Below are 22,478 nucleotides of genomic sequence, written 5' to 3' on the forward strand. Positions count from 1 at the left end.
AGAAAACCCTGAAGAACTGGGACTTTGCTGAGGTCAATGGGGAGCCACTGAAGGGTTTCAACAAAAAGAGTGATAGTCAAGTTTGTTTTATAGAAAGATGGCATATTAGCGTTCTAGGGTTGCCTTGACTACCACTAACTGGGTGGCCTAAAACAACAAAAATTTACTCTCTCACAGTTCGGCAGGTCAGAAGGCCAAAATCAAGGTACAGCAGGGTTGTTCCTTCTGGAGGGATAGGGGGAGAACCCATTCCACGCCTCTCTCTTAGCTTCCGGGTGTTGCTGTCAACCCTCCGCTTTCCTGGGCTTGTGTGTACATCTCTCCAGTCTCTACCTCCTTCCCAGGAGGAGGGTCTCTTCCCAAGGGGAAGGGGGAGGTAATGGCAACAATGAGCCCTGTTGGAAAGGATCTCAGAAACCAGAGCATCCAGTTTCCCTCTGCTTATTGATAAAAGTGGTTACAGATGCTATTAAGTGATGGAACCAGTATTTTACAACCGGATAGTCTATCTCAAGGATCCCTTTATATTCTTAAGATTGTTTTTTTTAATGCATTCTGGCTTTCTCTAGTAAGGTTTAGCTTAGACAGGGCCTTCAGGAGCTATGGAGCTTATTGGCAGAGCTCATAATTGTCTTAATAGCCAACATTTATTAAGCACACGCTAAATGCCAGGTGAGGCGCCTTGAATTCATTAGCTGTGATTCTCACATCGTGTCTGAAAAGAAAAGCCATATTATGAATGTCCTCATCTAAGAGGTAAGAATCTTTGTGCTCAGTGAGGTTATAACTTGCCCAGGGTCACCCAGTGGTAAAGCTGAACCAGCACCCAGGGCCACATGATGCCCAAAGCAGTTTCTAAAATAAAAAGAATCATTTGTTAAGAACCCACCATTGAGAAAAATATATAGGATTAGGGAAGTGGGGTATGAAAGCCCAATCAATTTATCTCAGTCCAATTGAAAGAGTTTCCATGTCCCTAGTTTGGGAGAAAGAAAGCATTCTGGAAGCCTGGATGACAAACTGGGGTCACCCCCCCACCCCAGTCTGTGGGGGGAGTGCAGAAGGAGATGCATATAGGACCCAGAAGGGCACCCTCCTGTCAAGTGAGGGGCTAAGGCTCCGACTTAATTAATCCCCTTCTCCCTGCCAACATTTCCCTTGCCCTCCTGTCTGTTCGAAAGAAGACTTTTCCTCTCTGGGGATTAAGGGACCTTTTCAGCTCCAGCTTATTCAGAATAAGGTTTCCTCGAACGAGTGGCCAACTTCTTTTCTCCCTTTGAGCCTGGCGGGCAAAGCCTGCTGCTGAATCAGGAAACTGCCAACGGAACCCATCATGCCCAGATAGCTGGCGTCTGCTTGGGTGTTGTTGTTGTTTATTTTTTAATACTTGTAGGGGTTTTTTTCTTTTAATTTATTATTATTCTTCAAAGGGAATCTGGAACTTGCAGGTGCAAAGATCAAGAAGCGCCGTGTTCTTCCCTGAATGCCCCAACAGGACTCCGAAGACAGAGGGCGAAGGGCAGGGCGGGGGCTGACACCATCACCCTGACTCACATCAGCCTTCCCTCCCCCCATAGCTTCCTGTGCTCATCTGCTTTTGCCCGTGATGGCTGCCAGTGGGCATCCCGGTCAGCCAACTGGTCCTCTTGGTGTGGCCAGAGTAACGGGTCAGCCGTGGAATGTCATCTGAGGATGGACCACCATGGTCTCACCCTAAAACGTACCCCAATGCACCAAATCTGGTGCATACCTGAAATTACAACATCTGCCAAGCACAGCACTGGGTTAAGCATTGCTTACTCCCTGCACTCCATTTTCAGGGTGAAAATCCTACTAGGCTCAGTGATACCTTATGTCACTCCCACCTTAGTATAAATTAGTCTACAGCCTGGTTTCCATAGGTCAGAACACCATGAGGGTATTTGGCACCTTGGGCTGGAGAGAAGGAATAGTTAATGGGGAAGAGTAAATATTAGACATCACTAGAGAATGAAAGAGAAGGAAACTGGAAGTTATCATACACCTACCGTGAGCCAGTCTTTACATATCTATTATTTCTATTTTCATAACAACCTTCCAAAGTTGGCACTATCGTCCACATTTTGCGGCTGACTCACCAACATCCATCCCAGCTGACTCGTGTAACCCAGGGGTTCTTAGACTTTAGCAGGCAGAGGAATCCTCAGAAAAGCCTGATGAAGGAGATTCTTGAACCCCACCACCAGAGGTCCTGATTCACCTGGTGTTGTATGTGGCCCATGACTTTGCAGGTATAAGAAGCTCTCAAGGGATGCTGATGGTGCTGGTCCATGGGACCACAATTTGAACAGCATGGGTCTAGTCATGGCAATCTTGTTCACCCAGCCAATGATTTGTTCAAATGATGGATCAGTTCAAGCCCATTTAGACCAATGAGACATGAAAGATATGCCAGGGCTTTTGGGAAAGAAACCTTGACCCCGATTGCTACCAGCAGCTGTTTTACAAACGTGAAGGGAAGATGTCTAAGGATAAAGCTGATTCTATGGACAGCTGACCCTATGGGCAGCTCAGTGGCATGATAGAACCTCTAAACCAACCCCAAATCCTACTCTGGACTCCCCGTTACATGAAGTAATGCATTTCCTTATTGTTTAAGCAAGGGTAGGTAGACTTTACGTTGCTTTCAGCTCAGAACATCCTAACAGACATTACTGTCATTCACAGATGAAGAGAAAGAGATTTGATCCAAGGCCAAGGTCACACAGCTGGTAACCCAGTTCTGTGGGGGGCAAAATGCCTTTCCAACTTGTCACCCTGCCTGAGTGGCTTTCTGTCCAATACCTGATGTGGCACCCTATCTACTTTGGCCATAGTATTTGGGGCCAGACCCACCTAATCTTTTATCATCAAGAGGTTAAGGATTACATCTGTCCATCTGTCCATCCTTCCCTCCATCAAGCGTCCATCCCATTCTTGCTGCATGTCAAGCCCTGTGCTTGTGATTCACTGGAGGACAAGATTCAGTCTTAGCCCTGAAAGAGTTCAAATGTAGAGGAAGAGACAGACCCACAGTCTCAACATCTCCTTCTCCATTCCCAAGACTTTAGTACCATCAAGACTTTAGCATCAGCCCACCGATGCCCCGATGCTCAGTCCTATTGAGTTTCTAAGCTGTTGGCAGATAATAAAAGCCCAATCTTTTATTCAACTCAGACAGATTTATATACCTTTGGAAAATTGGAATTTTCTTAAACATCAGTAAAGCAATTCAAAATCCTTAGTAATGGGGATTATATAAATATTCAACCATCACATTTCTCTGTTTATAGAGCATCAAAGTGCACAGCACATTATAAAACTTCTAATTAATCCTCATAATGCTCTGGTGTCATGAGCAAAGGGCAGATAATAACCCTATTTTACCAACGGGACCAACAGCCACTGTAACTCAGCAACTTGCCCGTGGTCATGTGGCAGACACCTGCGTTTTACACCTTCATTAACAGCACAGCTTATTAATTATAACAATTACATTAACAACTAGCATTTATTGAGAGACCCCATAAACCCGGCTCTGTCCTGAGAACTTGACACACATTAGCACATTACATCTCCATCACAACCCTGTGAAGTAGGCTCTGTGCGTGAGGAAACTGAAGCGTAAAGGGCTGTTGTATTTGTCAAAGACACTGGCCAGTCTATGTGACTCCAAATCCTTCATAGCTGCCCTTTGATTTATTGTACTTGCTGGGTGACATGTTGGGAAGTAAAGCCCTGAGTATTCTTGTCCTGAGTCTCTGCTGCCTTCCTGTGTGGCCTTAGGAAGATTTTTAGCCTCTCTGGGTCTTAGATTGCTCATCTGTTAGTGGAGCAAGGAGAGTACAGACTTTGGAACCAAACTGTAGTTTGAATTTCAACTCCACCTCTGTCCCTTACTTATCACGTAAGTCTGTAAATTTACTTCACCTTTCTGTGATTCCATTTTCTAATCTGTGAAATGGAGTTCATAACAATCCTATCCACAAAACGTGTTGCAAGAGTGAAATGAGTTCATACATGCAAAGCTCCTACAACCATGCCTAACAACTTAGTAAGTATTCAATAAATGGCGGCCATCTTTAGCATATCAGTCACATGATGTAGGGGCTGTGCTGGGTAATCTCTCAACTCTGATGATCTCTAATGACTTTAAAATCAGTGCTCTCCCATTGGTTTTGGTTTAGCCACAGGGAAATAGTACAACTCTACTAGGTATAGTGTGGGGTCATCTAGACTATTCACAATATGCTAACTATTTGCAATATGCAAACAAAATCATGGTCAAGACCCTTTTGACTGCCAATGATAGAAAACCCCAATTCAAAGTGACCGAAGCAAAAGAGAAAATTGTCTCAAGTAAACACAAAGTCCATAGGTAAATCTAGTTTCAGGAATAGTTGGGTCCAGTAATCAAACAATATTTTTCTCTTATGTTTTCTCTTGTGTTGGTTTCATTCTCAAGTAGTCTTTACCAAAATGGTAACCAAGATGACCAACCAAGAGCTCCAGGTTGACATTCTCCCAGCTAAGCAACCCCTATGGAAAGAGATCTCTTTCCTAACTGCTATAGTGAGTATCCTGGGATTGAAAGTCATTGGTCTGCACTGGGTCTCAGATTCATAAAAGAACCAATCCCTCATTGTGACCAGGGAGCTGATGGCACATTTTCACTGGCCAGGGATACATTATATGCCTGTCCCTGAAGCCACATGGATTGAGGGTGGGAGAGGGGCTCACCCAGGAAGGCGACTGCTGGGTCTGTGCCTAGGAAAAGTTTACTGCAGCACTAGCTGTCAGTCTGCAGATTTCCCAGGCTAAGGCTCCAAGAGCATAACTTTGGGCTTTAATCAGCAAAACCCTTAAGCTGCAAATCAGTGTCCCACCTCTGATCCCAGGGGTCTGAGCAGGCTCCCATCAGCCATGCTTAAATAGGAATGTTATCTATCACTTCCAGATCTTTGCACATGCTGTTCCTCTGCCTGGAAGAGCATCCTCCTTCCTCTTCTTTTCTACCCCCCTGATCCTTCAAGTCTCCACTTGGGCTTAGGAGTCACTTCCTTCATCCCTGACTACTGCCTGCCTTGGCTGGGTCACATGCACCCATGGCCCCTCGGCCCACTCGCACCCCTGCCTACATTACATGATATTGTACTTTGCTTAATTGTCTGCCTACCCTCCCCCTGACAAGACTCTGAGCAAGAGCTTTGGGAAGAGTGTGTATATCCTAGCACCACGCTGGAACCCTAAGAAGAACACCATAAATCTTTTTTGAACAAAAGAATGTCCAACGTGTCCTGGACAGTGGGATGACATACTGACAAGTCCAAGGGGGCAAGAGGGCCAGGAGCAAAGCACAGAGCGTGAGAGAGAAGTGAGAAGGCTCTAGACTATTGTCAAAAGACCCCAACATTAATGGAGACAGGTAGGTCTGCACGAGATTAGGCAAATGGTGCATGCTTGGATTCCAGCTTCAGACAGAATTTTAACCCAGGCAAACATACCATGTCCCAGAAAGATCTAGAAGGTGTGCTTAGCAGGGCCCTTTTGGAACAAGGATCCTTACCACCTCTCCTGAAAGGCACATCTAAGATGATTTCAAAAACATCTGTGCGGTTCCCACACAGAATCTTGTACTCGGAAAACAAAAACACTCTCCCACTCACTGCCTCTGGAGTGTTTGGTTCACCTCCCTCTAATTTACATGGCTAACTGGCCTCTCCCTGGTGAGCACCAGCAAAGCATGGAGATGAACATCTGACACCATCAAGGGCATCCATGCCTTCACCTCTTTGGAGAAGAGAAGGGCTCTCCGTGCAGGCTTTCACATTTGAAAACAATACACAGGTTACCCATCCCAGGCTGCCCTGCCACTGTCCTCTCCCACCTCCGCTCACCACCCCCACCCAGGAACCATGTCTGCTGAATGTGAGAAGCAGGTGTTTTGCTATTTCAAACAAGCCTGAACCCCAATTCGTTTCTCAGTAACTTGATACTCATTGGTGACGACCGTGGTTTCTCATCTAGCGTTGTTATTGATTTGGTCAGAAGTAATTAAGGAGATAATTCTTACTCAATTACATTTCCCTGAATTTCCTGAAGTTGCTAACTCTGCTCCCCGGCTGTATTTTCTTTTCTAAATTAATTTTGTCTTGACTTCGAAATGAGAATGGATATTAGGGGCTTGCTGTGCTTGTTGGCTTTCATAGGAACAAAGTGGGGCTCTGTATTTTAATTCTGACCAGGGCTCTCAAACTATTTTAATTTTTTAAAAAATAATGTAAAACATACACTGGTTTAAAAAAATTAGCAAACATGAAAAGTCTTCTACCAAAGAGTAGAAGTTCCTCTTCCCAGCCTATTTGTCACTCCTGAAGGCATTCCCCAGGCTGGCACTTCTAACACTTTCCTATTATTTCCTCAAATGATCTACGTTTCCAAATCATTTAAGTTGCAATTCTATTTCTCAGCTTGTACGTTTTAGACTTTAATGACCTCCTTCTATGAAAAATGAAGATCTGGCTTCTTGGAATCCTTACACACTCCCCATCTCCAAGTCCTCCCCCAAATAGTATTACCTTTAGTTCTACCTCTGGTTAATTCTGTAGCTTTAAAAAATATGTTATTAGGGCAGTGAAACTCTTCCATAGGATACTATCATGATGGATACATGTCGTCATATATTCGTCCAAACCCATAAAATGTGCAACGCCAAGGGTGAATCCTAATGTAAACCATGAACTTGGGGTAGTAATGATGAGTCAGTCAATATAGGTTCATCGACTGTAACAAGTGCACCCCTCTAGTGGGGAATGCTGATAATCCAAGAGGCTATGCATGTGTGGGGGCAGGAAATACATGGGAATTCTCTTGTACCTTCTGCTCAATTTTAAAGTAATATTAAAAAAAACATATTTTTTAAAAAACTATATTATATTCAGGACACCTGGGTGGTTCAGTCAGTTAAGCGTCCAACTCTTGATTTCAGCTCAGGTCATGATCTCACAGTTCCGTGAGCCGGAGCCCTGCCTCAGGCTCTGCACTGACCCTGAGGACCCTGCTTGGGATTCTCTCTCTCCTCTCTCTGACACTCCCCTCCTTGTGCTCTCTCTGTCTCTCAAAATAAATAAACTTAATTTTAAAAATTATTTTAAGTACAACTATGTTACACTTGCATTTCTGTCCCCATTCATCATAGAAAGTATCTTTTGACTCCTCACTTTATAGAGGAGATTAGTTCATCATCTCCCCTTGTGTCTTTTATTACTACTTTTACATCATCAAGATTGGCAGCCCACATTCTGTTCTGGGCCCGTAGTTAGTTTCCCAGGCTTTGTCTAGGAGTTGAATCTAAAAGTTGAAAATCAAAGACTATTACAGCTTCCTTTTCAACGGCTCATCCACCCACTCAACAAATAGCTGCCAAGAAACCACTCTGGTTTGGCACTGTGCCAGAGACCAAAGAGGCAATATGACAAGGTCACACTCCCTATATGCACTGCAAGGCTACAATTTAGAGGAGGGAGGGAAAACACACACTTTACAACATAAGCATAATAGCTGTTTAAATCAGTGGTTTTTAACTTTACATTAAAAATAAGAAACATAATAAAGAGGTAAGCTGCCTATAACAAATATTTTAAGTTAGAATTGCTGGTTTTCCTTTTCCTTTGTGAATATAAGTAGAGTCTTGGTGCTCAGGCCTTGCCCCACCTGTCTTCCCCACAGTGATCCTCAGGCTGAAGCCAGAACAGTAGATTTTACCCACTGGGGATCATATCCGTCCTCCAGGGATGGAGAGACAGTGAGAGGCATCATAGCTGCAGTTTTGTTTTGTGTCTATAAAGTTCCTTCAACAGGGAGCCTTTGCAGCATTGGATGCATTGGTCTAGAACACACTGGCTGGAAATATCACTCTGAGGGCAGCTGGGAACAAACATCTGCTCATCATGAGAGATGCCAGACCAGTCACCATGATGCCCATGGGGCCAGTGCAGACACCACAGGGGCCCCTGGGGCCATGGAGGGAGTATTCTGACCATCCTTGGCATGAATGTCCCGTCCAAGTGGTGGAGCAGGTGCAGGCATGTGTGTGTGTGCGTGTGTGTGTGTGTGTGTGTGTGTGTGTGTGTGTTTGCTTATCAAAGTATAAAATCTCTCTGGAAGGATACACAAGAACTTGGTAGCACTAGTCATCTCTGCAGAGGGAAATGACTAGCTTGAGGACAAGATGGAAGTAATGCTTTTTAACTATTTACCCTTTTGTTTGTTTTTAAACCTTTTGAAAATGCTACCTATTCAAAAGAAAAACTAAGATAAAAAATGAAATAAAACTTGAGGCTTCATCTTTGGTCCTTAGCTAGGGCCCTCATCTCTAAGCTGATGTGGCTTCCCATGGCTTCTCAGCAGTATTACCAGCATTGGGCATGTTTTCTCCTGCTTGGGGACTTCAGGAGAACCTTCATAATCCTCCCACCTACCCATCACACCTTATGTTCCAACTCCTCCTGGTTCCTTTTGTCTGAAACAGCTCTCTCTCCACTTCAGCTCAGTGACAGCTGCGGCCAATAACCTGCCCTGACCAGCCTCGAGCTGAGGTCAATGCCTGCACTTCACCACATTATAGTTAAACTGCCTGTTTGGTATCTGTCTCCCCGATTAGACCATGAGCTACTTGAGGGCAGGGAGGCTGTCTTGTTCAGCATCGTATCTCTGGCCAGTTTCTAACTCATAGCAGGTATTTAAGAAGTTTTTGAGCCTCTGGTCCCTCACGCAGTGTCCTAATGTGGCCCATGTAACCTGGCATTGAATTGCATCTTGTGGACAGCATTGTGGAAGCATTGCTTCATATCAAAGCAGCCCCGGACGCACATGAAGGCTCCTCCCCAGGGGAATGCAAGCCCCCACCAGCAATTCTGCATCTTGGCTCTTTTCCCTTTCTCTCCCCGTCCCCCCAGTCCTAAACTCATCTCTCTGCTTCTGCTATTCGTGTGGAAAATGAGGTTAAATGAATTACTAACCCATGGAAGGCTGGGTTTCTTTGGACCTTCAGGGGATTCACTGGGATTCTGCAAAGATGTTGACTTCCATCTTCCTCCAGGGAGAGAGAAAAGAAACTGAGGGTGCATGGGGACATATCCCCACCCCTCACACACACACACACATGTAAAGTGCCTGGCATGGGAATGGCAGTTGTGTGTTATGATGCTACTTTTCCTTCCTGGAACCATGGCAGACATTGCTAATCAATCCCAGAATTCTTCTGATGAGATCAGACAGCAGGGACTTCTAGACAGCCACCCCTACTAATGTAGATTGAACCTGGCACTGGAGATGCCCATTTGGAGATGGACAGAGCCCATTTGCCATGTCCAGCCTAACACATTTCCAAACACACGGGAGGTACTGAAAATTTAGGCATAATTTTTTAGGCATAAATTTAGGCATAATTATTAAACAGAAGTGCTATTGGCAAAAGATGGTTGTTACATCCTGGGGCCCATATCCTGAAGCTCCTCCAGGACTTTGAATGACAGCCCATCATATGGATTCCCATTGGCTACTGCTGCCCAACAACCGGACTGCTGGCCCCTCATATACCTCGTCTTTCAAAAGAACTTGTGAGATTAATGTATTTGATTAAAAACAAAATTTCTTTTTTACTGGGTGGATATAGCACATTGGCTGCTGGCACGCCAGCTCAATCCCTGGGCTGATGGAGGCTCATTGATGCTGGAGGCCAATTTCCATTTCAATCAAGTGCAAGTGGAGGGTGGCAGAGAAAAAGATTGAAGGAAACTGGGACTTGACTGAAAGCTATGGCATCTAGTGCCACCTACTGTTATATCACTGCATCGCTACCATTTCTGACCGTCTCCGGGTTGTTGATAGCCTTCATCTGTCCTTCATGAGTTTATTTGAGAATAAGTCATTCAAGTTATATTTTGTCTTTAGGATTCAATTTTTTTTTAAAAAATTCCAGATACTCACTATATAGTGATAATGATAGTAACATTCTTTGATGTGTTTAGTTCACGAAGCCAAAATACCAAGCTGCCTCTCAGTACCCTCACAGCTCCTTGGATGAAGACTGGGCAGGTGACAGGTGGGAGCCCTGATGTCCGGAGGGGAGTGACAGACCTGGAGTCACACAGCTAGAGGGGCAAGGAGCTGGGACTCTGAGTCCTCATATCCCTTCCGTATCTGTCACTCTCCCACCTCTGCTCTCCCCTGCACACCTTGGGGCCTGGCTCACACCTTGTCTGGCCCCCTCAAACCATAACTCCTACTTTAGAAATTCCAGTGTGTAATGTGGATTTCACTGGAGGGTTCATGGAAGAGATGGAATGGAGGGTAACATTGAGCCCCATGGAGGAAAAATCAATAAAACAGTCTTTTCACTGGTGCATTTTTACTGGATGTGAGTTACCACCTGCCCCACCCCAAGGCTCTCTTCCCACCCTCCATGATATATGACTCTGTGTTTATCAACTGGAACCCTTCCTCCTCTCTCTGTGTTTCCCCAGAATCCCTCTTCACACTCCTCTCCCTTCCCAACAAATCAATCACCCTCCTTAAAAACAAGGAGGATTTAAGAAACGATGAAATAATGAAATGATGCTGTCTTTGCCTTTTACTCAAAGAATTGCAAAAGACTTTTTGAATTTTCAGGGAGGCTTAATGGTTGAGGACTCAAGTTGTAACTACAGGAAGATTGGATGTATTAGAGTTCTCCAGAGAAATGGAGCCAATATGACACATATAGATAAAGAGATTCATTATAGAAATTGGTTTGTGCAACGGTGGAGTCTGACCAGACCCAAGACCTGCATTTGGGAAGCTGGAGACCCAGGAGAGCCGGTGGTGTGCATTCTAGACTGAAAGCCTCCCAGCTCAAGACCCAGGAAGAGCCAACGTTTCAGCTCAAGTCCAGAGTCAGGAAAAAAAAACATCCAATGTCCCAGTTCCAAGGGCAATCGGGCAAGAGGAGCTCCCTCTTACGAGTCTGGGGAGATAAGGCTTTTGTTCTGTTCTTCAGCTGATTGGATAAGGCCCACCCAACATTAGGAAGGGCAATCTTTGGGGCACCTGGGTGGCTCAGTCAGTTAAGCATCTGACTTCGGCTCCGGTCACGATCTCACGGTTCGTGGGTTTGCGTCCCGTATCAGGCTCTGCACCACAAGTGGGATTCTCTCTTGGGATGCTCTCTCTCTCCTCTCTCTCTGCCCCTTCCCCGCTTGCACTCTCTCTCCCTCCCTCTCTCTTTCTCCCTCTCTCAAAATAAATAAATAAACTTAAAAAAAAAAAGGAAGGGCAATCTTTTCTATTCAGTCTATCAATTTAAATGTTAAACTCATCCAAAAACACCCTCAGAGAAGCACCCAGAATAGTGCCTGAGCACCTGTGGCCCAGTGAGGTTGACACCTCAAATTAGCCATCACATGGGGGTTCTATTCTTTGCTGTGATAGCTGGCCAGCTGTATGACCTTGAATGAACTTCCTCTGTGCTCTCCTTCTGTAAGATGGGTTTATTAATAACTGTCCCATTGGGTTGTTGGAAGAAGCGAACGAGAGTAAAGGCATAAAATGCTAAACACGGTGCTGATGTGGAACAATTCCACAATAATTTGTCAGCTTACAAGACTTAGCCACCTCCCCCTCCCTCCACCTATCCCCCCGTCACAAAGCAAAGGAAGCCCGCATAGTCCACGTTTTCTGCAACCCTTTACGTTGTTGCACAGCTAGAAATCTGAGTGTGTATATGAAAGATCATAGTTTCTAAAGGTAGGAAATGAATTCCAAATAATTGTAAACACGGCACAGATCAAATGAATCCTGCAGGCCACCAGCCTGACATCTCCGTCTCTCATTTACAGATGGGAAACAGACTTGCCTAGGTTTCACAGTCATAAACAAATAGGTGTGAATGTGTTCCAGTAAAAACTCCCGATTCACAAAAGTCAACAGCAGGCTGTGGTTTGCTGGCCCCTAGACTAGATAAGGGTGAAGTGGGATGGTCAAGGAGTGCAGGACACTAATCTCCACCACGGATCATCCATGGGCCCTTGAATAAGCGGCTTAACCTCTCCAGTCCTGGGTTTCCTTTTCAGCAAAATAGGAATAAGAGTACCTCATAAAGGTTGGCATGAGGATCAAATAAACCAATGTAAAAAAGGGCCCCAACCCCAGACTCCCCATCCAGTCCCCAGGCAAGCTGTTGACATAGTCGGGGCATTGTCCCTCAGAGTGAATGTTGCTGGTGACAGATGCGGGTGGTGGTTTATAAGATTTGACACTGTGAGGGGCACCTAGGTGGCTCAGTCGGTTAAGCACCCAACTCTTGATTTTGACTCAGGTCATGGTCCCAGGGTTGTGGGATCAAGCCCCACCTCGGGCTCCACGCTGAATGTTGAGCCTGCTTGGGATTCTCTCTCTCCCTCTCCCCTCCCCCTGCTTGTGCTCTCTCAAAAAAAAAAAAAAAAAAGATTTGACACCATGAAAGGTGTGTCTCTTGGACCTCTTTCCAAGAAAGAACTTGCCATTCAACCCTAAGGACTGCAGGTAGCTGAGAGCCTCCAGCTGTTGGCACTTGTAGGACCTACCTCAGAGGCCAGGATCAACCCATCGTCCGCAGCCAAAGAACGCTGGCCATTTCTGCCCTACGTTTGGACTCCTAGTTTGCTCTAGACTTTGTCTAGATCCCCATCATGGTCTGAGGCTCTCTCTACCCAGTCTTGCTCTTTCCCTCTTTTCTCTCTCACAGGTTTATCCCAATAAGCCTCTTGCACTCCTGTCTCAGTGTCTGCTTCCCAGAGGCCCCAACAGACACAGATGTTGAAGTTTTCAAAGATTCCAGGTCATTTAGTTTGCAGAATGACCCTCACTTTTATTTTTCTGATTGTTCCTTCCTGACCACATTCAGACTGGGCATTTGGGACAGAACGACAGTGTAGGTGGGGCTCCTGGGTGGCTCAGTTGGTTGAGCTTCCAACTCTTGATTTCATCTCAGGTCATGATCTCATGGGTTTGTGGGTTCGAACCCTGCATCAAGCTCTGTGCTGACAGAGATTCTGTCTCCTTCTCTCTCTGCTCCTCCCCTGCTCATTCTCTCTCTCAATAAATAAATAAATAAACTTAAAGAGAAAGAGAGAAATACGATGCAGTTGATACTGTGTCCTCCCCAGTGCATTGCTTCAGGGCACATGACATCAGTTTGTCCCACCACTGGTGATGCTGAGTGTGCTCACACTGGTTCAGGAGGTATCTGTCAGAGCTTGTCTTTATGCAAGTACCTTGTTCCCTTTGTAATTAACAGCTAATCTGTAGGGCTGAACCTTGAGACTGTGATATATTCATCTCGTCATTCAGCAAATGATGGATTACACTCAGGGTCAGACACTGTGTCAAAAGCTGGAGATCAGAAGCTTTCTTCCCAGGAACCATTGTCATCCTTCTCTTCCCCCAGAGATTCCTGCTGCTTATTCTGTTCTTAGGGTCCCAGCATAAGACTCACTCTTCATCCCTCCCCTGGTTAACCATCCCCTTTTCCCTACCCCACTACTCTCCAGGGCCCCAATATTCCCCAGGCCCCCCCACGTTGTTTCTCCTGGGAGTTGAGAAAAACAAGAATGGTTAAATCAAAATACTCTAAAGGATGCACCCTGCCTTCCATGAAGAAATTCTTTAAAAAATTCAATAGCACACTTCCTATTTCAGCTTGAAGTGTCTACATGGGAATGAGGTCACTAGTTCTGGGTCATCCCTACATAGGTAGGTATGTGTCTTATATCTTTAAGAAAAAAAACACCAAAAACCAAACAAACAAAAAACCTCATTCCCCCCAAAGGAAAGTGCCGGTCACCATCATAAAACCACCCAAAGTTTAAATATCAGTCTGCAAACTATGATCTCTGGTTTCATGCATATACCCTTGCCATGGATCCTACCCACTCTCTGCCTATTTTGTTCTTTACAGCTTCTCCATAAGGAGTCTGAAATTTGCTAATCATCTTCCTTGCTCCTCAATGCTCTCAGCTTTTCAAATGGTCTCCCTTCCCCCTCACCACTTGACAGAGCTTCCCAGCTGTTCCCCTGATGTCTGTATCAGCCCAAGTACATTTAGCAGGAATTCATTTCCATCTTAATCTGATTCTAGGAAGTAGATCATATTTTAAGAAGTAACAAAGGTGGGTTTGGAACAGTCGATAAAAAGACAGAGAACAACAGATATTTAAAAGATCGGCTTGCCAACAAACCATTCTGATGTTTCACCATATAAAAATTTTTGTGACAAAATCCAGTGGGCAAACTCTGGAGGCAGTATCTTTAAATTAATAGCTAGCAACTGCTATCCCTTATTTAGCCCCCACTACGCAAAATGGGAATCAGAATGAAGTCATGGTTAAGAATACAGGCTCGGGGGGGGGGGGGCGCCTAGAGGGCTCAGTGGGTTAAGCATCCGCCATCAGCTCAGGTCATGATCTCACAGTCCATGAGGCTGAGCCCCACGTCAGGCTCTGAGCTGTCAGCACAGAGCCTGGAACCTGCTTTGGATTCCGTGTCACCCTGTCTCTCTGCCCCTCCCCTGCTCATGCTCTGTCTCTCTCCGTCTCAAAAATAAATAAAAACATTTTTAAAAAATTAAAAAAAAAAAAGAATACATGCTCTGGTGTCACTTGAACTTGAGTTCAGACCCAGAATTTGCCATTTGACAGCATGTTGTGTTCACTTTTCAAAGCCTCAGCTTGTTCCTCTATAAAATGGGGATAATAATATGGCAAGGTAAATGGAATCATGTATTTCAAATGAAAACACACTTAGAACAATGTATGGCATATAGATGAACAATAATGTTGTTGGTAGACAGTATTAACTCCATTTCACAGATGGGGAAACAGACTTGGGGAGGATATGCAACTTGCCTAAGTTCAACTCCTAAGTGACAGAGCCAGGACTCAAACCTGGGTCTTTCAGACTAAAAAGCTCTTTCTTTTCATTCCTGCCACCTCCCACTTCTCAGCTATCAGGTTAAACCAAATCGCTTCCAAATGTTACTATGAATCTGAATATTCACAGTACATGAATATTAAATGTGAATGTACCTGCCCCCAAACCAACCCCAGCTAAGCCTCCAATGAGTTGTGTTCCTCCTCTCCCCGCCACATTTATCAGCGTTTAACCTGACACCTTACAGGATGTCATGTGGTGTTTCTCACAGACGCTGTCAAAGACTCATTTATAGATCAATCAGAATAAGGACACACGCTGTAGGAAAATGTGGACATGGCAGAGATTTGACTTTGTTTTCCAGGAAACAAAGAATGAAGTCATCCCCTACACTCTACAAGTCAACGGAATAAACCAAAGGCTCTTAAGGCCAATGGCACTCCCGAGGGAAGCAAGGATAGAAAATTAAAGTCAACAGTCCCAGGATGGTTTTTATTAATCTTGGCTGGAAGTAGTCACAGAAAGCAAGGCAAAGAACATCCAAAGGGATGGTGATAGGGTTATACTTGACTTTTATTTTCTCCCAACTTTTTAAAAAAATCTTTTCTTGATTTTCCACAATGTTCATTAGTTAGTTTCATAACCAGAATACAATCTTAAACATAGAGTTGTATTGCAAACGTGTTACCAGGGTAGGGAGACACATTAATCAGTGTCAGCAGGGAAGAAATATTTAGCATCAGTTTGTTTATCCGGGATAAGGGCTTAAAGTGTGTGGAGCACAGGACATATAAATTTTGGTGCAAGAGGAAGTGGGCTATGAAGATCTGGAATAGATGATACAACTGACCCTTCACCAACACAGAAATTAGGAGCACTGACAGCACCCCACACACACATACGGTATCAAAAATATGTATATAACTTTTGACTCCCCCCTACAACTTAACTACTCATAGCCTGCTGTTGACCAGAAGCCTTACTGGTAACATAAACAATCGATTAACACATATTTTGTGTGTTATATGTAGTATACACTGTATCCTTAAAATAAAGTAAGCTAGAGAAAAGACAGTGTTATTAAGAAAATCATACAGAAGAGGAAATACACGTATAGTACTCTTCTGTACAAAGTCCAAGTAAAAGTGGATGTACGCATTTCAAACCCATGCTGTTCCAGGTCAGCTATACTTCCTAGGGAAAAGAAACTGGGAGAAGTAGGTGGGTTCTGGTTACTCTAGAAACCTGAATTGTGATAATGATTTTGAGAGAGAGAAAGAATGATCCCAATTCTGGAAAGAATGATCCGAATTCTGGATATGCATCTCAGCCAAGGAAAATTCTAAGAACCTCAAACTTAGGACCCAAAGATAAGAAAGATCCAAAGTTACCATCTGCAAAGGGATCCGTATAAATCAGGAAAACCAGATTTATAGTCCAAAAATAACTGGTCAGCTCCCAGAGCATAAACTATAACCACAGCCATTTGATGTTGGCCCTCATTTCCATTTTCATTTCCTGCTCCCACGGGGGGGGGGGGGGGGGGGGGGGGGGGCTGATCCTTGCAAACTACATTTCCCAGGTGCCCTTGCCAGCTGGCTTCCCGAAGAGGAAACTGGAGGGTCAGAGGAAGGGAGAGGCCAGAGTATTTCTCTCCTTCGCCCACTTAGCTTCTGGTGGCAGCTCCCGAATGAAACTACATCTCCTCCACGGGCCCACCTTTTGCCAGGTGGATTGGGCTGGACTGGGCTTTTGAAGGCTGCCTCTCTCCTTAGCCCCTCCATCCAAGCTAGGCTGTCAATCTCTAGCTTGTCATGCTATCCCTTATTTAGCGTTTCAATTCTTCCAACACCTTTGTGATTGCTTCCCTATATTAAATTCCCTGTATTGAACTATCTGGCATGAGCTCTGTTTCCTGCCTAGGCCCTGCTAAAATAATCTACTAACTTACATCATTTTAGCCTAGTGTGCTAAAATAATCTACTAATCTACATCACTCCAGACTCCGATTACTCAATTTAAAGCAGCCCTGAAAACTTACACTTAGCTCATATTGATAGAATCAGTCAGAATTGCTTTACAAACACGAACACGCTATTATTTTATTGGACAACTAATAAAGGTAAATTATTTTTAAAGAAGAGAAAAAGATGACCCAAATTAAAAGTTACCACTTACCTATAATTCAAACATCCTGCAATAATATCCCTACTAACAATCTGTTACATTTACTTTCAACCTATTATGTTATTGCATATATACCTTGCCATATATCATTACTTTATTTAATTTTTTTAATGTTCATTTATTTTTGAAAGAGAAAGAGAGAGCACAAGCAGGGGAGGGACAGAGAGAGAGAGAGGGAGACACAGAATCCGAAGCAGGCTCCAGGCTCTGAGCTGTCAGCACAGAGCCCGACAAGGGCCTCGAACTCACGAACCTTCAAGCCGTGAGATCACGACCTGAGCCAAAGTCAGAACCTTAACCAACTGAGCCACCCAGGTGCCCCTATATATATATCATGACTTTAAAATATAATTTGTATTAGTGTATATGTATTTTTAGAAATATCTACAGATTTTTATGAATATGAATCTTAAAACTCTCTAGATCTAAGTTCTTTACATTTTTGAGACATGTGGTTTTACTTGAAATTATATTCCTTTCCATAGCAACAAATATACATGGATAGCAACATTAACTAGTAGCACCAAATTCAAATGCATTGTATGCCGTGACCTGGATAGACCATGATTTATCCCCTCAACGCTCATTGTTGGACACTTAAATGTTTTTCACTATTATTAATAATGTTGTGATAAGAATCCTCATGGATAAATCTTTTTATCCTTGCTGAAAAATTTCCTGGGTAAAAACAGAATTGCCGGGCATGAGCGTATGTGTTTTTAAGGCTACGTATACACATGGCTAAACTGCCCTCCAGAAAGCTGTAAAGATGGTGATTCTTGGATGTCGTGTGTACTTTTAATTGTGCTAATATCAAATAGTGTTCGTAAACGTCCTGACAACCGGAACTCCCTCCTTCAATGCCATTATTACTGCTGGCTTATTATAATTGTAATTAAATAATAGTCGCTTCCTGAGCGACTATTGTGAAAATCGCTTCCTGAGAATTCACTGAAATGATGACATAATTGCAGGGATTTGGGGGCTGGATCTTGTCCTGCTAAAGTTTTGTGTCAAGTGGGGGGGACAACTTGACTTTACTGCTATAAATTGGTCAGCACCAGCCCTAATCAATACAAATTTTCTTCTACAGGCAACTGTCAGTAGGCAACATTTGGAGAGGGAGGGGAATGTGTGAAATTTGGACAGTATCATATTTGCTTCCTGAGGGGAGTAAAACTTGAGACATTTAAGAGAACGATGTGTAAACAATTGTGACTTCAAGCAGGGTTTCAATCTCATATTTTCAAATTATCGGGCAGGGAAGTTTGAGTGTGTTTGGTTTTTCATTGTTCATAAATATTTTTAATTTACAATATCTTTTAAGAAAGTTACTTTGGTCCCGTAGGGAAGAGTTATAGAAGGTTCAGAAAAAGAGAGGGATTAGGAAGATAGGTAACAATGACTTCAAACTTTGATCTCAACTTGGCCAATCTCATTGGTTTCACTGCGAAATGCACCAAAATGGATGTCATCTGATGTTGATCACACAAGAGGGGAAGGGAAGGGAAAAGAGGATGAGTTCTAGTTAAAATAATTCTTAAATTTTTTTTAATGTTTATTTATTTTTGAAGGAAAGACAGAGTGTGAGTGGGGTAGGGGCAGAGAGAGAGGGAGACACAGAATCTGAAGCAGGCTCCAGGCTCTGAGCTGTCAGCACAGAGCCTGACGTGGGGCTTGAACTCACGAACCATGAGATCGTGATCTCTGAGCTGAAGTTGGGGCACTTAACCCACTGAGCCACCCAGGTGCCCCTAGTTAAAATAATTCTATCTATTGACGGGCTTGGCACACCCAAGGGAAGACATTTTTCGGATAGAAATCTTATGGTTGTGGGTAACAGAAAATCTAACTCAAGCTGGCTTAAATAATAAAGGAAATGTTCATGAAAAGCCTAGTAAAGCCTGATTAGTTCAAAAAGGCACCAGGGAACAAGTTTTTCTTTGACTCTCCTGTCTTCCCTCACATCTTCTTCAACTAGAGGCAGGTGCTCCTCATGGGCACAAAATGGCTGCCAGCAACTCCCACAGATCATCTGCTCCTTCAATTATAGTCAATTAGGAAAGAGGACTTCTCCACCTGTGGTTCCTTAGAGGCTCTAGGAACCATGCTTTCTAGAAGCCCCTGGCAAACGTCTGCATGCATCTCATTTGCCCAAACCACATCACATGACCAGTCCTTAACCAGTCACAGTGATGGGGGATGGGCTGTGCTGTTTGGCTTCAGCCACTCAGGACCACCCCTGCTGCAAGTGCCCCATGGGGGGGGGGGGCATATGGTCTAGTGAGGGAGCTAGTATCACAAGGGAGAGTACTACATATTGTAACATGACTTCCCAAAGAACTCAGACATCTCCGTATGTCAACAAATATATTTCCATCCTTATACTGTCATCACACTTAATTGCTGTATACTATTCCATTGTTTAGATGCACCATAATTATTTGACCTGTCTTCTATTGTGAAGACGAACAGGGAGTTACCGTGAGTTTCCTCTTACAAGCAGCATCCCAGTGAGTGGTTTTGCTGATGGATCTCCGTGCCCATGCAGGGATATTCCCACAGGACGCCTGACAGCAGAAGGATCATTATACCCTGAGGCAAGCACACTGTGGCAGCATTTAGGGTGCGCTTGACGCATCACCCTTCAGAAAAGTCACCACAACGTATTCTTCCACCAGCTTCACTGAAACCACCCATTTTCCCATAATGTCTTGGCACTTCCTTTGGTTAAAAAAAAAAAAGAATTAGTACTTCAGGCATTCATTTCCAGGCAGGGTAATCCAGATAATGATCTTGCTGTTGTTCCACTAAACTGGGGCTGAGAAAAGTGACTCTTATATTAGAATACAGTTAATTTAACTCTCTTCTTTACATTGACCTGGTATCCACCTCCGAGTAATGAATTTAAGTCTTATGAGGTTTCCCTTATGGCTAGGCAAGGCCAATGATTACCGGAATGGCAAAGAAAAACCCATGAACAATCACCTGGTTAATTCACTCATAAAACCCTGCTACAGGGGCGGCGAGGGGGAAAAGGTACCATTGACAAGATTCACTTCTCCAAATCAGCTGCCTACACCGCCAACAATGATTATTAACATTTCATTCTTTGCTTTGCTTTGAGTATAATGTTAATATCAAGAGCCTCCATTTATCAAACGCTTGCTACGAGTCAGGAATTTGGCGATGAATTGTCCCAACAAGGTAAGAATTATTCCTCCTCTCTGCTGAGAAAGAGGCCCAGAGAGGTTGAGCAATTTGTCTGAGATCAAACAGCCAGTCACCAGACAGAACCAGGGTAAGAGCTCAGGTCTGCCTATCTCCAAAGCCCTCGTTGCTTCCACTGTGCACACGGCCCCTCTCTGGTGTAGAGGAGGTCACTGTGCTGCCCAGGACCCCTTCCAACCTGGTCAGAGATCTTGGATGAATGCCTGAGCCTCCTGCAGCCTGGCTCCATTTGTAACGGTGCACTAACACTTTTTTCTTTCACTTCTTGGCTTCCCATCAGGTCCCAGACAAGCCGATGAAGAGCATCAAGTACAGGGACAAGGAAATCATAAACCTCAAAAAAGACCTTGCACGAAGCCGGTGAGTGAGCCCGCAAGGATTAACCCATAGATGCCCTGACAGAGATGAGCAGGCTACGGGGCGGTCCCTACGAGTCCTTGCTAAATCCCAAGGTCCCCAACACTAAACATTAAGCAGAAGACTTGCAGGAGGGTGTCCTTTGGCTGGACTTTCCAGAGAGTATCTTTACTGGACTAACCTCTCCACTAGCTGCCAATCACTGCCTAGAATTCCCTTTGCGTTCCTTCCTGGACCTGAATCCAACTCAAGACAGTTCCCATGTGCTCCAGAAAAATCTCTCCTTTTTACTCCAGACGCACATCATGGTTGCCCAGAGTCAGACAGACCTGGTCTCAAACACCGGCCCTGCTACCTTCCAGCTGGTAACGTGGCAGAACCTATTGAACCTCCCCGAGCCTCTGTGTCCTCATCTGTAAAATGAATATGATATGAGGTTGTTAGAAGGACTGGGTGAAATAAAGCAGCTAAAGTGCCCCTTGTGTGGCCTTTAACACAATGCCATCCCTATCCAACCTCCCACCCCACCCAACCCCTTCCTGTAAAATAGCATGAACAAACTGAGGTCTAACCCTATCTTAGTCATCTCTGGACGGTGAGCTGGGCTTTTTCTCCCTCTCACCTCTTAACTCTGTCCTGGGACCTGCAACGTTCCAAGGTGGGATCATAAATGGGACTTTTGGCAAAACACCTCAAGGCACGGGAAGAGATGGAGACTCTCTGAGCACAAAACACGTAAAGATGTGCTGAGAGGGGGGGTCATACAGGCAGTGTGGAAGGCCCGTTTATCTTCTGTGTCTCCCACTCTGAGCCAGACCACAATGCAAGTCAGGGCAACACATTCTCGTTCTTCACCTCCCTCACCCGGAAGCTCCCTCTGTCTCTACTGCCCATCTGCGTCTCCACACCTTCCCCGTCCAGGAGCACAGCTGATGGTACTGGATGCAAGAGCCCAAGAGGGGGCTGCAAGGTGTGGGCATGAAAGGTGGGGAGGAAGAATGGCATGAAGGGACGAAGGCACGCATCAACACCCCCTGTCCGGGAGAAACGTTAATTGCAAGCTGTGCATGTAATTTTAAATTTTTGAATAGCCGCACTACTATTGAAAAGTAAAAAGAGACAGGTGAAAGTAATTCTAATACCATATTCTATTTAACCCAACATAGCCGAAGTGTTATCAATTATCATGTAATCAATATAAAACATATTGATGAAATACTCTATTCCATTCTTCATACGTGATGAAAAGTGACAAAGTGATACAAAATGAGCAGTGATGAATTACACTCAGGGCACACATCAGTTTGGACCAACCACCTTTCAGGTGCTCAGTAGTTACTATGGACTGAATTGCACACCACCCCCCAATGCACATGTTGAAGCCCTAACCCCCAATGACTATATGTGGAGATAGGACCACTAAAGAGGTAATTAAGGTTAAGTGGGGGTTCATAAAGGTGGGCCCCTGAATCAACAGGCCTGGTGTCCTTCTCAGAGGAGGAAGAGACATCATCAGGAAGGTACTGTCTGAAAGCCAAGGAGAGAGCCCTCAGGAGGCACCAACCCTACTGACACTTGACCTTGAACTTCCAGGCTCCAAAACTGAGAAAACAAATGTCTGTTGTTTGAGCCATTCAGGCTGTGGCATTCTGTGAGGGCAGCCTAAGCAGACTAATAGTCAATGTCGAGGTAATCCTGCAGAGAATGTCCCCAGCTCGAGAGCGGATGGACCTCAGTCT

The 22,478-nt window shown here is 44.5% G+C and overlaps 1 protein-coding gene and 1 long non-coding RNA gene across 3 annotated transcripts in view; one reads left to right on the plus strand and one right to left on the minus strand.

The window, feature by feature from the left end:
• LOC123381098 overlaps window positions 1-22,478 on the minus strand; it is a 263,344-nt gene that overhangs the window by 54,426 nt on the left and 186,440 nt on the right. The window lies entirely within an intron of this gene.
• Window positions 1-22,478, plus strand: part of CCDC60 (coiled-coil domain containing 60) — a 162,733-nt gene that overhangs the window by 49,936 nt on the left and 90,319 nt on the right. For both annotated transcript variants that reach the window (XM_045041117.1, XM_003994742.6), the window contains one exon: window positions 20,663-20,742. In XM_045041117.1, coding sequence (XP_044897052.1) covers window positions 20,678-20,742 — 65 coding nt within the window. In that variant the 5' untranslated portion in view covers window positions 20,663-20,677. The remainder of the gene's footprint in view (window positions 1-20,662; window positions 20,743-22,478) is intronic.

Source organism: Felis catus, chromosome D3 (assembly GCF_018350175.1).
Source record: "Felis catus isolate Fca126 chromosome D3, F.catus_Fca126_mat1.0, whole genome shotgun sequence".
Lineage (NCBI taxonomy): Eukaryota > Metazoa > Chordata > Mammalia > Carnivora > Felidae > Felis > Felis catus.